Source organism: Gadus macrocephalus, chromosome 16 (genome assembly GCF_031168955.1).
Source record: "Gadus macrocephalus chromosome 16, ASM3116895v1".
Classification (NCBI taxonomy): domain Eukaryota; kingdom Metazoa; phylum Chordata; class Actinopteri; order Gadiformes; family Gadidae; genus Gadus; species Gadus macrocephalus.
In genome coordinates this window covers 2,046,032-2,061,115 of record NC_082397.1, presented here as the reverse complement: position 1 = coordinate 2,061,115, position 15,084 = coordinate 2,046,032, and the positions used below count along the sequence as shown (strand labels likewise).

The window sequence follows — 15,084 nt, the reverse complement described above, 5'->3', positions numbered from 1 at the left end:
TATACTAAGTCATAAGAAGTGATACGGTCGGTGATGTGTTGTTTATTTGGTCAGTCGTCTGTGCTCTAGCCTACATTAACAGCGTTCACTAATCGGCCAGATGTTTTAAGTACAGGTATGTAGGAAGTTAGTGCAATGCGTTTATGAGGTGCCAAACAAATCAGTACATATAACATACAGCACAACTACTTAATAGTCTAGTCCTAGACCCGCTGTAGGAGGCTGGGCTACAAAAAGTAAACTATTGACAACTACCCTGATCGTCATTCAGATAGTTTCCAGTTCAAATCAATAATTCTGAAATTCCAACAGCAATGTCAAAAAGCCAAAAGTCAAACGTTTTTTTTGGGGTATTTTTCGCGTAGTTGTGATAAACTCTGCTTACCTTCCATAGTTGATGGTAGCGTTGCTTCGCGCCGATTCATCTTACTTTCGTTTTCCTCCCAACCACTTCCTGAAGGCTGCTTGCTGTTTTTTTTATTGGTATATTACGTATCTCATATAACTATGAGGATGGTTAACATGCATGCAGATAAGCCATCAACAGTTTATTGTTGAGGATAAAACAGTTTCGTATCATTTGAATATGTAGCAGAGCTTTTGTCTCAACGTGATAGACCTACAGAGAAGTTTCGAGGCACCCTTCCACGACTCTTTGATATATGACAACATTTGGCTTCCTTTCGTTTTTAGAACATTTATCTTTTCATCATAGACCTTCTTTCAACTTGACAATTGCTCAATAGAAGCCTATTTATTAATACAGATGTTTTGGCATTAACAATCAATACATCCTTAATTTGATAAGGTATAGAAAAACTTAAATAACAAATGAAGCAAGAAAGCACCCTTTTGTAAAAAAGTTTTTTATTTCCCCAGTCAAAGTAAATCAGGAGCAATGGGGACGGATTCAAAGCCCTGCAGGTGTGAGATCGGTCATTTAAATCTCACGTTTTTTATGGGGTCACTAGATTAATCACAGTATTGTTCATTTAGATGCACAATATGAAGAAGGACAATACCAGCTGCCCTTAAAAAGAGTCATGATTAAAGATTGTGCTGGTCGTAGTGGATTATTAATCAATTCAAGAACATTTTTTATAAACTCACAACCGTAAGGAAATTACTTAAAAAATGCATCCTACAAACAAAACAAGAGAAATTCCCTGAAATGTATAAAGTTTGAAAAAATTAGCTATACCAATCTACACAAATCATTTCTAAAAGAAAATATAAACTCTGAAGCGATGAACAAAGTTGAATTAATTTCCCTTTTTTAAGCACCATGTTAGCATCTATAGCTGGCTACGTAATAAGCTACATCTAAGGTAAGGCCTAAAATAAAAACAGTACACTCCATGATAATGATAATGTATTCATGTCTATATTTGGATATAGGAGGGTACCTGAGGGGAACATCTTAGCCAAGGCTTATTCTAAACAGGATATCAATAATTACTTTCCAGAGTCAACAGAACTATTGTCAATTGCAGGACTGACTCATCGAGTCCATCGTTGTGACTCCAATAAGACATCGAGCAGCTCAGGAAAGGAGGGACTTGGTCTGATGCTGTCATTTGGCCGCATCCGGCCGACCAGCAAATACTCAGACTGCTTCACTGTTTCACGTTGTTTGATCCACCGCTTGCGTTTTGGTCCATCACATGTCTCCATGGCTTTCTTTCCCCAGAGACATCTCCTGCATAAGGGCCTCTGCAAATGCCATTGTCATGTCATTTAACTGGGCCTTGCACCATTTCTGAGGAAGCAAACCACAGACAGGAAATTAGTACGAATCAGTTTTCATCACAAACAAACTCCAAGAGGATCACATCATTCCTCATCCCTCCGTCTCGTTTCACATCATTCACCGATTGTCATTCTCCACCCCCCTTCATGTCTCATGTGGCTGTGGACACCATTTAATGGGGAATGCCCACTGAACAGTCTGTACGCTGTCTATCGTTTTACAGAGGTGTTATAATATCTATGACAGTGGTCCGCAACCACACCAAGTGAACCAGAAGTATCGCATAAAAAAAGAGTACATACAATTAATCAAATAACCAAACTGCTTTCAGTGCTACTTTATAGAAACGAGACAAAGAGGAAGTATATTTTATTTGTATATATCCTTCATTATGTATATATTAACTCATAAAGCATTATGAATAGGCTGGTCAGAGTATCACAGATCAATGCTCATGCATGATAGACGTTCACTGTGTGTTGGTGAAGTACTTACCCGTCAATAACAGATGAGTCTCGACCGGTAGGTCCTCCAGGTATTCCAGACCTCTCAGCAGGTCCTGAGCTGTGGCCTTTCCTGGTGGTCTTCGGCGCTTCCACAGCGCCAACATCTTCAGCTTCTGCATGGCCACATCCGTCTCTCTGTCTGCCTTGATGTCGTCCAGATCTGTGATGCTCAGCTCCAGGTGAATGGCCGCCTGCTCCCACTCCTTCCCCAGCGTTTTGGCCACCTGCAGGAGCTGCTTATCGGACAGATCCCGCCCTGCGGGCCGTTTTTTGTTGTTTCCGTCTGGGTGAAAGACAACCAAGCAGGCAGGGCATATTAGAGTTCCATCCCGAGGAGTAGCACAGATGTAGCTCAGTTTCACCAGTGCAGAAGTTAGCTCTGGATGCCGTTCATCCCAAACCAGAGTCAGGGCGAACGTCTAGAGACACTTGAATGAGTCATGATTTAATGATTTCAGATTCCAAAATCCAACCAATATCACAAGGACTTAGAAGTACAATTATGAGACCTTTATCTTTTTGTTTATTTTCTTTTGCATATTAGTGTTAAAATTCAAAACATGGCGACAACTCACCCGACTCATCCAAACAGCAAGGTTTCTTACTGGCCATTTCTTCTTCAGATGTACTGCTGCTTCTCTTTCGGCCTTCATCAAAGTGCGTCAACGGGTTAGGGAGGGTCAAGAACCTGTAGCGTAGCCTCTAAGAGGCATCTTCTCACACGAGCACTTCTAAAAGAGGAAGAGCAATGAGCCATGGAACAAAGCCCCTCTCACACACACTTACCTCCTGCTTTCTGCTTTGGCTTGAACACCATCTTGACATCTTCGCAATCACCTAGGGTATCAAAGATCATGGTCAGTCTCATAACCACCAAAACGATGAAAGCCGTTCCAAACACGTAGACGGGTTACCTTCTCTGATAGTAGCAGACCACACGGTCTCGTCCGTGGTCGTCTCTTTCAGAGACAGCTTAAAAGGAGGAGGCTGTTCAAAGAACGCCTCAAAGTAGCCCTTCAGCTTGATGATTTCAAAGGTGAATTTCAATTCCTGTACACACACACACACGCACACGCACAAACAAACGGACACACACAAACACACACACACACAAAAACAGTTTCTTTGCATCATTTATGCTTAAGAACCTGCGCAATACTTCGTTTCATCTGTTGAATGCCAATGAAAACATAAATCCGGTGTCTGGCGTCACACACCTTGGGGTTGATTTCCCCCTCCGGCTGGCTCACGAGGTGGTACTTGCCCACGTCTAGATTACAGACGGGCGGTTTATCGATCTTCCTGTAGCTCTTCTGAGCAGAGCGCACCTGCGTGCCTATGTCCTGGGACACGCGAGAGGCGACAACAACGACGACAGCCGGGCGAGAGACGGAGAGGAAGGAGGAGAGCATACCAGCAACTTAAAATCACCATCAAACTAACTCTCAATACACACAAAGACCGGAAGACACCCACACACACACACACACACAGAAAGACACACAGACAGACAGACAGACACACACACAGAAGGACACACACACACTAACACGACTTCGTTGCACTTCTCCTCCGTCACCTTGATGTCGGACGAGTTGTTGGAGGCCAGGTACACCCTGAAGCTGAAGGTGTTGTTGTGGCCCAGCTCCTTGTACACCAGCACCACCCCGTGGTGCTCCAGGGGTCGGCTGCTCTGGACGACGGGACCCACCGGAGACAGCGAGGACACGCGCCACCGCACATGGCTGCCCGTGTGCTCCGCCGACGGCTCCAGCTGCGACCCGCTGCCCTGGACGTGCAGAACACTGAACTGCAGCTCGTACTGGGGGTCTGGGGGCACAAGGGGGGGGGGGGGTTCAGTCAGGGGACGGGGGTACACACAGAGGCACACACAAGACTCCAGGAACGTGTGTGTGAAAGTAAAACACATAAATCCTTATTTATTATTATTCTAGACGTAGATATAGATATGTTGTTTGTCTTTCTTCTGATAAATGTACTTATTGTAAGTCGCTTTGGATAAAAGCGTCTTCCGTATGTTAGTGTAAATATTAAACATTACGGATCCATTCATGTCAATTCATTTGGTCCCTTGTGGCTCTACTGGCCTCGCAGTCCCAGTGACTCCTCACCAGCAAGGCACAGGGAGTGTGGGAACAGGATGGACTTGAGCACAGATGCATCCTTGTTGACCACGTCCACGTTGAAAATGGGTCCGGCGAATTTCCAGGAGTCCGTGAGGAACGTGTCGAATTTGGACCAGGACAGGACCGAGTAGCGGACCAGAGCCTGCTCCGACACCTCAAACACCAGACCTGTAGCCGAACACTCATAGGTCCCCTCGCCTTCCAGCTGTACCCTAACACACACACACACACACACACACACACACACACACACACACACACACACACACACACACACACACACACACACACACACACACACACACACATAATAGATGACTGTTTAATTCTGTTTGGAAGCAGATTGACCTGATACGCCCATGAGAGCTGATCGATGGACCAGTGACTAAACTCACTGTAATCGACCCTTCGAGATTTTCCTTGGGGTAACCTTTTCGTAGTCAGAACTCTGTGGAATAAATGCAAATCAAACCTTAAAACGATAAAAAAGACATAACGAAAATGATCGTAATCTCAGTCATAATCAATGAAAGGGTTTATTATGCAAAGTCACCTGCTGAGCTGCTTTACATTTGTCACATTGTGACTTGAGGTGGACCTCTGTCAGGATAAAGAACGACTGTTAGAAACAAACCAACAGCAGGGCCCAGTGTAAGAGAAACGGGTCAACCCCTCCAACAACAGATGGTCTTATGGACCTGTGAGGAACCCAGCGTACCTTCTCCTGTTGAAGCTGGTTCAGAGAGGACCTCTGTAAGGTTATAATCACAAAATATATCATATAGATAAATGATAGACATGATAAATTGTTCAGTTAAATGATATGACAATGGCCTGATAAAAAATGCTAGGCTTTGGGCTACACTGCTGTAGTGTTAAAGCTATGCTAGTTTCTGGGCTACACTGCTGTTGTGTAAAGCAATGCTAGGCTTCATGCTAGACTGCTGTAGTGCTAAAGCTAGGCTAGGTTCCAGGCTATACTGCTGTAGTGCTAAAGCTATGCTAGTTTCTGGGCTACACTACTGTCGTGTTACCCCAGTAGTTGTCCTCCTCACTCACCTTGAGACGAATCCTCTCCCGTCTCCACTTCTGAAACACAGAGTTATAGAGAAATACTTTTTAAACACTGATGGGGAAACCATTAGCTTGTCAAATCCCTGAGGCATCAAGACTCGAAGAGGATGGAAGAGTGACACAACTCACCTTCCTCCTTCTCATCCCTCTCCTCGTTGGCTTCTGACACAAGACGAAGGCAGAAGGGAGGGTCAGGGTTGTCTGGGGGGTACGCAGCATTCAAAGGAGAAGAAGAAGAAGAAGAAGAAGAAGAGGAAGAAGAAGAAGAAGAAGAAGGAAGAGGATCAGGAGGAGAAGAAGAAGAAGAAGAAGAAGAAGGAAGAGGATCAGGAGGAGAAGAAGAAGAAGAAGAAGAAGAAGAAGAAGGGCCACTCCTCTTACCTAAATCCGCCCGGTCTTCCTCATCTTCCTCAGAGCCAGAGCCTTCCTCAGAGTCTGCCACAGACGTACCGGAATGTTCTGTGAGACAATTCCACATGGAGAGGGCCCCGTGAGGGCCGTGGAGCTCGGGGCCTCATTGGGGCGTGTCTACGTGAGCAGGGGCCCTCAGTGGAGCTGGACATTGAGTTTGGGGAGATAAATGGGGAACTGTGGCCACACCCTCCCATTCATTACCCACTCAGAGACCTCGATTCAATACCCCATTTCAATTCACAACTGAAAGCACATCTGTTCAAAGCTGCCTATTCCATCTGATGCCAATTGCTGTGTTGCTTATTGTTGTTTCTTTTTAATGACCTTTGTGTACCTTTGTACGCTGTCCTTGAATGCTGAGAAAGGTGCCTTAAAATTAAATGTATTATTACTATTATTGTTGTTATTATCTGTAACTCCATTACTAGCAGTAGCTCTATTGCTTATCCTAATATAACTCTATTACTAGCACTAACCCTAATGTAACTCTTACTAACACTAGACCTATTTATAACCCTAATGTAACCCTTACTAACACTAGCCCTATCGCTAACCCTGATATAACTCTTACTAACACTAGCCCTATCGCTAACCCTGATGTAACTCTTACTAACACTAGCCCTATCGCTAACCCTGATGTAACTCTTACTAACACTAGCCCTATCGCTAACCCTGATGTAACTCTTACTAACACTAGCCCTATCGCTAACCCTAATATAACTCACAACCCCCTCCCTCGGTTTACTCCACTCTGTGAAGCGTTTCTTAAAAGGTTGTGTTTCATATTTTACCCGAGTCACTGCTGTCCACCTCCGGTAGGTTACCTGCACCAACACGACAACTCCCAGTTAGTAGTTCTAGTGTTTCGCTTTCCAATCTCAGCTTATCAGTTAAAAGTCGGCCGCCAGGTAATCATTCTACAATGATTTGATTTTCAAATAGTGAAGAATCATTAACTGAAGAAATACATGATTCAAATGCTTGGGCCCTCTATTGACCCAGTGGCCATCTTGGATCTAACCGCCATCAGCCAGCGTTTAGAACCAACATGGACGCCAGACGGCAGCAGGCGTCTGAAGGAGCCCCGGTCGCTAGGCTTCAGTCAAATGGTAGGGAAAGGAGAGGAGAGCCATGGCAACGATAAACAAATACAAAAGGTGGTCAACGAGGAATAGAGGAGCAGCGAGAGGGAGTTAAAAAAAAGCAGGAAATCAAGATTGTTCAGCAGAATTACATTGGGTACATTTTGAACATTTGCTCATAACATTTGTTCATAAAACTTTATGAGGTTAAGTGATGATAATAGCTTGAAAGCCTTTGTGAAATTGTGTAGCATCATTTGTAGACCGAATAGTGAATGGCTAAGACTACACAGCATTAAAAATGCACTATCTCTGGGAAGGGTTTACCTTTGCAGTCAGACGTGTGGACATCCCCGTCCCTGCAGGGGTAAAGAGAGAACACATCCTTAAGCTCACAGCGCATCACGCGACACAAGAACCGCAAGTCCCACACCAACGCCCACTGCACTTGAAGAGGGCCCAATCACATCCACACACACATTGTCCTCACACTTAAGAACAGTACTTGTGTAGCGTCTCATCCTAGCTATCTTTTTTGTATACGGGGAATGGGTTAGACCAGGCATGTCCAAAGTCCGGCCCGCGGGCAAATCTTGGCACAGGGTTATATTTTGCGGTGGCTACCTTACGAAAATGTATTATTTATGGCCCGCCTGGCCGCCATCGTTGCAATTTCTCTTTTCACCACATGGTCGCAGCATCATTCTGGCGCTAGCCACATCCGCGACCCCCATGAACCTGACCCCTCCCCCCCACAGGTAGGCTAATAAGGGTTAGCAATTGCATGGACGTATAACTACATCATGGCTGCTGTCGCTAAATCAAACTATACATTTAAATATTCTTGATTGGGCTTTATATTCAATCAGTTCATAAATGTAAGTACAACTCACTAGCATATCAGTTAAGTCAACTTATAAATGTAAGTAATCTTGATTGCAGTTTATATTCAATCAGTTCATAAATGTAAGTACAACTCACTCGTTTTGTAGTTGCATCAACAAAATGTATGTTACTTATAATGCTATTTAAGTTTAATCAACTATTGAATTCATGTAGAGTCAATGTATTTATTGACTCAAGGTTAAGTTATGTCACCCAACGGTTTCAAGTAATATGGACTGAAGATGGAGTTGAGTCAAAGTTAACTTATTGTCTTGGTTTTCTTATGTGATGTATTTGCTATGGTCAAAAAGTAGTCATGAAATCATACATGTCTTCTCAAATTAACATGGACAGCTATTCCTCAATGCTTGTTCCTTATGTGTTGGGATATACAAATTGTGAAAGAGACTAATTTTTCTTCTAGCATTTGTTATTGTCAAATTGTCTATTGCAGACTATTGCATATCGTTAAACAAAAATGATGAAATGCAATTAATTTGTATGTGACTTTATTATGGTCCAAAGATATGACGGGAGAGGCATTCGGCCCTCGAGCTATTTAAAATGTTCAAATATGGCCCCCTTTGAAAAAAGTTTGGACACCCCTGGGTTAGACTAACGGTTGTTAGTGCTTGGCACTCGGTTCTATGAACATCCTTACTGTACCGACAGATATCTTGTTTCTCTTTCTGCGTCTGCTAAGCGCTCCTCATGTGAAAGTGTCGTGGTTGCAAAACAGGAAGTGTGCGCATGTTGCCAACATCTGTTCCTCCAGCGCCCGGAGCTCAGCCAATCCTGCAGGTCTCCCCGCTCGCCTCCGGCCCCCCTCGCCCCGTCCTGCCCCCGTCGCCCCGTCCTGCCCCCCTCGCCCCGTCCTGCCCCCCTCGCCCCGTCCTGCCCCCCTCGCCCCGTCCTGCCCTCCCCCTAACAGGACCGCGCCAAGGACGACATGATAGAGATCATAATTATAATAATACTAATAATAATATTACATTTGATTTGTTTAGCACTTTTCTCTTACTCAAAGCGCTTTACAGAGGAAACAACCAACAAATAAACAAACACAGAGAAATGCAAAGCTGATGGGGGGCTGGGTGGGGGGGTGGTCTTGGAGTAGGCAGAGGAGAACAGACGGGTCTTGAGGTGGGACTGGAAGATGGATGGTGAGGGACTCAGAGTCGCGGACATGCTGGGGGAGGGAGTTCCAGAGACTGGGAGCTGCCCTGGAGAACGTTACTCCAAAGGCCCATTCACACCCTACGGTAAATACGGATACGGACCGTTTCGTATGGTATGAATCGGCCTTACGACTGCAGAGTTTGGTAGCTAGTGACACTATGGTAGCACGCACAGTTTATAAACAATCTGGGGTCGTTCACAAAAGGTTGACTGTTCTTTTGTTTGCGTGATCCCATTTCAGCCCTCAGCGATCACATTACAAACTAAACAAACTATGATAGTAGGTGTCCTCTCAATGAAACATAAAGGCGTATTCATTGCATCACACAATGTGTGGCAGCTGCCTTCTGTCGGGAGGTTTTATTACGTTGAACTACTTTGCAGAAGTGAAGATAAGAGAGAGTCCAGCTGCAGTCAGGAGGAGTAGGCCTACTCTCTCTAACGACTAATTACTAAACAATGAAAGCGGAACAATGAGGAGCCCCTATGCGTCCAAAACAGCGGTTTGTGCAGTGAGATCTGGTGATGTACAGACCTACAGAAGACAGGGTCCCCCCCCCCCCCAGACTGCTCTGAACAGGGACACCTGTGTGGTAGCATAGCATCTGTCTTGTAGTTGAGGCGTTGTACAGAGTGTGCTGTTTGCTTATGCGTGTCTGTTGTCGTAAAGACTCACATCAGCCTTGTTCAGTTAGCCTACAAAATAAATGAATTGTTGTTTGTAAATGAATGGGTCAATGCAATGTGACTAAAACACATGTGCGGTGGGTCAATCGGGGGCGCTAGGGTGCCGCCCCTCCGTGAAATATTCACTTGAATATATCTGTCAACTATTAATAAACTATTATCATTACGAAATAAATCAACTAAAATGCATAGCGTTTATCCTCGGTTAATTGTGTGATGTACTTGTCACTGCCAGCAACCATTTAAATGCGTCTGAACGTCAATGATTTGGGCTAGGCTAGTTATTGGTCATTCGAAATAAAGCCCTCCTCCAAGTCAGGGGCGCCGGCCGCGTTGAAGTCAATGTAAGCTCGCTAACTTTTTGCTGTCTATCAAGCAGAGACAGCTTTTCATTGGCGCAAGAAAATTCGCACTCGGGTCGCACCAGTGTGCGCCCCAGGCCAATGGTATTGCTTTTCTTTTTTGTTATCACCACATGATTGGACAATTCAGCGAATCAATCAAATAGGCTACCTCCCTCAGCAGCATTCGCGCACCATAACTAAATAAGAGATAGATCGCAAACTAGCAGAGAGTTGTAAGTACTTTCCACCCTTTTCAGTGGAGGAATTGGACTCCCCAAGCAATGTTTTGTTTTGTAAAAGGAGCAAGTAAGTTACATATTAATTTAGTCTTTCGGCCTGTAGCATATAAACAAAATGAAGCAACTGTCCCATATTTCTAACTGCATTTGAAGTAGACATTGAGACTCACAAACTCACTTTTTTTCTTTTTTTTTATCACCAGCCGCCACTGCTAAAACATTAAAAAAGGACAACATTGAAATAACCCCTCCCTGGGTTAGGATGGTACTGAGAGCCATACTTTCAGGTCTGTTGGTCCTCCTTACATGTCTCAGAGTGTCTGTATCTGTTTAAATATAAATACCCATATAGGGGTTGTTACGTATTTTAAGAATCTAAGCTACCCACACATAGACCCAATGATGCAGGACCAAACATATTAGCCGTAAATACCATACATAGCCACAAGGGGAGCAAGACCTTATTGGAGGCTGCTCCAGCCACAGATAGCAGCGCTTTTATATATACGAAGAAGCCGAAGCCAGTACGGCACCCCGGCCACGCCCACTAGGCCACGCCCACTTAACGGTCTCTTACCTGTGCACCCAGTGTGAAGAGACCAGAGAGATTTTCAGCGACACCCGCGAAGGGTCACGGGCCTTTGCCCGTGGCCCATAGTAGCCAGAGTTATTATCTCTCACACGTGTTCCACTCTTTAGCTACAATTCCCTCCGTATAGCTTCACTTACCATGCCGAAACATGCCGACGACTTTATAATAAATGAAGTGAGTTTAAAGCAACCCGGGATTGGACAACTTTCTTCGAGAATATGCAATAGATGGTGACCCCGACGTTTGGAAGGAAGTCCCGAGAAATCCCGGCGGCCGCGACACTAAAACAACTTCAACAGGCCCGCACGTCTGAGGTAAGTAGAACTCTTTGTCTTAAAGATTTAATCTGAAATAGGATTGGTTATAAGAACATTTAGGTGTAAGTTTGTTTTAGCCACCGTCCGGTCATGCTGCTCCAGAGGCTTAGACCTCGACTTAACAAAACATTTTACATTCAAGTCTGTTGGTATTTTGTTATTAAAGACGATGAATTGTTAAAAGCCCCCCTGACCCCCTACACACGTGAAGTCCCCACCCCCCCCCCCACCCTCTCTCTCTCTCTCTCTCTCTCTCTCTCTCTCTCTCTCTCTCTCCCTCTTCTACCCCCCCTCTCCCCACCCCCCCTGTTTACCTGGGCTCTCCTGGCTGTTTGATAAGGCAATGGTAGCCTGCACAAAGGGACCCCCGGTGTGTTATGTCTCTCTGTCTGTCTCTGTCTCTGTCTCTGTCTCTGTCTGTCTCTGTCTCTGTGTCTGTACCTGTGTTTTTAAGGTAAATAGTGAAAGCGCCGAAGTTAAGCCGGGCCACTATAAGGTTTATTTATTACCGACCATAAACTTCCAAACTCTTTACGGTGGGGGGAGGAAAGGTCAGGTTTTTAACGTTAATCTAGCTTAGTTGCATATTAAAACGGAGGCTTGGCCAAATTGGATTGATTCCTCCCGGTTCAGTTAAGTCTAATGTGCAATTTTGATTAGTATAGAACGCAGCCGTAGAGTGTAACCACGTGGTGTTAAAGAGACGGCACGTCTTCGTGACGTGGGTTTCCTTTGTCCAGACGTCCGCCATCTTGGGTCTTGCAGAGACCAAGAGCAGCGGGGAGCCCAACTACAGTGTTACATTCTCTCCCTCTCTCCCCCCCCCCCTCTCTCTCTCTCTCTCCTCTCCCCCCCCCCCCCTTCTCTCTCCCTCTCCACCCCCCCCCTCTCTCTCTCTCTCCCCCTCCACCCCCCCCCTCCCCAGAAGATCCTATCATGAAACCCCCCCACTCCCCTTGCCCCAGTCTTCCAGGTCCGGTAGTCAGACCCCCCCCCCCATCCCCCTGTCCACAGGTCCAGTCGTCAGATCCCCCCCTCCCCACCCTTTGTCCCTGCAAACATTCTCTCCCCCTACCCTTCCTTATTCATATTGCTTAGAGAAGATCGGGAGCGGTGGGACGGGGGCTTCGATTTAACTAACAATAGAGAGGCAAGTGGCCTCGCTGTTGTTGGTTGGGTTGAGGTTCTTGTCTTATTGTTCTTGCTTCCCCTTGCCCCCTCCCACCCTCACACCTAGCCATGTGTTGAAACCAACATGTAAATTTAGTTAAGTGTTTGTATATTTGAGGGTCTGTGTGTCTGGATGCTGAAATGCAGAGAGCCACTCCCTAGTTGATATCGGCAAAACACGCAAATATTTGTGTAGATTGTAATCAATGTTTTTTGATTCACCAACATTAATAGTTTAAACGATCTGTAAATGTTCACATTTGTACTAAATTTGTTCTTCCTCTTCAGGCCTTTGCAACCCAAGCAGTGATGGATGCCCGGCATTCATGGTTTTAACCGGTGCACAAGGCGGGAGTTAGCTCAACTGCTGTAGTTCAATTACAATAACATTTGTTTCAACCGATAACTTCTGAATTTTTCTTTTAGGTTCAGTTTTTGTTTAGTTTGTAGAATATCACCATATATTTAATACCCAGATGTGCATAATTGTTGTAAGTTTGAATGACTCTTTATTCTAACTAGTTTAGACGGTTTTGATTGACCTAGCTGAAGGTTCACCAGGTGTCAAGACGTAGGATTGTGGCACTTCCTGGGAGCCTCCGGGCCACACGTTAATCGACTAATCGTTCCTGCAGTGTTCTGAGGTGGTAACGGTGGGGCTCATGGGGAGGCCCCGGGAGAGTTGTCATTCGCGGGCTCACACAGGGAGAAATCGGGTAGGTCGGTAAGTCAGAAGGTTTAATTAATGTATCGATTTGATGTTGACCAACAAAAAACTAGATAATTATAATAATAAATACTGTTCATGTAATGGTATAGTTAGGTCTGGGACCTGCGTAGCTAAAAAAACTGTTTTGGAAATAGTAATGAACGTGTCCGGGACATGTATAGCTATAAAATAAGTCACTTTGCTAAGACATATTCACGTTTGATGTGGTATGCAGAAAGTGGCGATTTAATAAGGCGTATTCACGTTTGATGTGGTATGCGATGTACATAGGAGTGAATCAAAGTGTGGACAACATCAAATGCGAGCAATAGGTAGAATAAATGAAGATTAGGTCATCCAATATACATAGTTAGTGTAGGACAATCGGGTAGTATGATGAAGGTAACTGTTAGTATGAGATACGGTTAACACAGAAGTGATGTTGCACATGCAAATTTTAACATTGTTATTTCCCTTTTACATCTTTCAATGCGCATGGCTGAAGCAATGCGCAAGGAGGGATGTAGTGTGAAATTAAATCAAAGTAGATACTGTAGAACAATTACAATCCCTCAGATCAGGCTTACATTACCTGAGGGGCCCGACCCTATCCAGCTGTAATATCTAGAATAGTCACACCTATACTATTCTAGTAGAATCAACTGTATTTAAGATAATCAATATCCCGGATTTACTTGAATAACACATTTTAAAACAACCATACCAGACTATGTTTGTTATTGTGTAGTGTTGCTTGGTTGCCAGTGCAACCCGTTATTTCTGAATCGCTGCATTGATAATGGTACTGTTGATCTTCCTTGAGACGGTTGTTTTACAGGCCACCTGTTACTGACACGACGACGACGGAGAACCTGTTTGGAGGCTCCCATGATGTAGGAGTAACCTCTCTGAGTTGAGCCCTTGACAAGGAGGGACGAGTCTTGGGTTCATGAATTACAGGCCCGACGACGTCAGAAGAAACAATGGCTACGATAATAACAACGCCCAAAACCACCCACATGCAACAGCGAACCAATGCACGAAGATCACATGAACCACCCGAATCCATGCTAGGCTATCAATAATCTTGAATTTTTTTAATTGTATTATGACTACCAATTTTTACTTTACTTTTGCACATGATGAAAATTGTATGACCTTGTAGCACATGACCAAAAGTATTAGCTCAGGATTTCTATGGATGGTTTTGTTTGTGTGCTGTTTGGCCATGCGATTGTATGATAACAAGATTTATGTTCATTGTTGTATTGTTAAATAATGACCTGTATTCCCAATGAGACCCACAAGGTGAATGACGTCTCAGTATTATGAGCGCATTGTGGTTTTTTCCTCTATTCAAGAGTTTTCCACACAGTTGATGGTGTTGATGATTGATCCTAATTTGACTATGTTTTCGGTGTGGTAAATGGTGTTTATGATTTAAAATATTATTGTATGGTCATCTAAGATGACCAAGGAGGGATTGTTACGTATTTTAAGAATCTAAGCTACCCACACATAGACCCAATGATGCAGGACCAAACATATTAGCCGTAAATACCATACATAGCCACAAGGGGAGCAAGACCTTATTGGAGGCTGCTCCAGCCACAGATAGCAGCGCTTTTATATATACGAAGAAGCCGAAGCCAGTACGGCACCCCGGCCACGCCCACTAGGCCACGCCCACTTAACGGTCTCTTACCTGTGCACCCAGTGTGAAGAGACCAGAGAGATTTTCAGCGACACCCGCGAAGGGTCACGGGCCTTTGCCCGTGGCCCATAGTAGCCAGAGTTATTATCTCTCACACGTGTTCCACTCTTTAGCTACAATTCCCTCCGTATAGCTTCACTTACCATGCCGAAACATGCCGACGACTTTATAATAAATGAAGTGAGTTTAAAGCAACCCGGGATTGGACAACTTTCTTCGAGAATATGCAATAGGGTATTATGACACATGGTTCCTTGTCTGCATGGATAGGATAT

General features: G+C 44.6%; 2 protein-coding genes across 12 annotated transcripts in view; both read right to left on the bottom strand.

Moving 5' to 3' along the window:
- The window catches only part of LOC132475106 (uncharacterized), a 444,510-nt gene that overhangs the window by 415,159 nt on the left and 14,267 nt on the right, over positions 1–15,084 (bottom strand). The gene's annotated exons all lie outside the window — the stretch shown is intronic.
- The window catches only part of LOC132475113 (NACHT, LRR and PYD domains-containing protein 1b allele 2-like), a 15,483-nt gene continuing 1,249 nt past the window's right edge, over positions 851–15,084 (bottom strand). Inside the window, exons 2-17 of one of the 11 annotated variants that reach the window (XM_060076091.1) lie at positions 7,301–7,332; positions 6,683–6,715; positions 5,859–5,936; positions 5,607–5,678; positions 5,463–5,492; positions 5,122–5,154; positions 4,957–5,003; positions 4,799–4,851; positions 4,389–4,615; positions 3,836–4,086; positions 3,474–3,599; positions 3,171–3,306; positions 3,043–3,093; positions 2,832–2,903; positions 2,246–2,539; positions 851–1,759 (exon numbers count right to left, since the gene is read on the bottom strand). In XM_060076091.1, coding sequence (XP_059932074.1) covers positions 1,734–1,759; positions 2,246–2,539; positions 2,832–2,903; positions 3,043–3,093; positions 3,171–3,306; positions 3,474–3,599; positions 3,836–4,086; positions 4,389–4,615; positions 4,799–4,851; positions 4,957–5,003; positions 5,122–5,154; positions 5,463–5,492; positions 5,607–5,678; positions 5,859–5,936; positions 6,683–6,715; positions 7,301–7,332 — 1,561 coding nt within the window. In that variant the 3' untranslated portion in view covers positions 851–1,733. Of the gene's footprint in view, positions 1,760–2,245; positions 2,540–2,831; positions 2,904–3,042; positions 3,094–3,170; positions 3,307–3,473; positions 3,600–3,835; positions 4,087–4,388; positions 4,616–4,798; positions 4,852–4,956; positions 5,004–5,121; positions 5,155–5,462; positions 5,493–5,606; positions 5,679–5,858; positions 5,937–6,682; positions 6,716–7,300; positions 7,334–15,084 lie in introns of all 11 variants that reach the window. The other 10 variants (XM_060076092.1, XM_060076095.1, XM_060076093.1 and 7 more) reach the window with 10 other exon arrangements.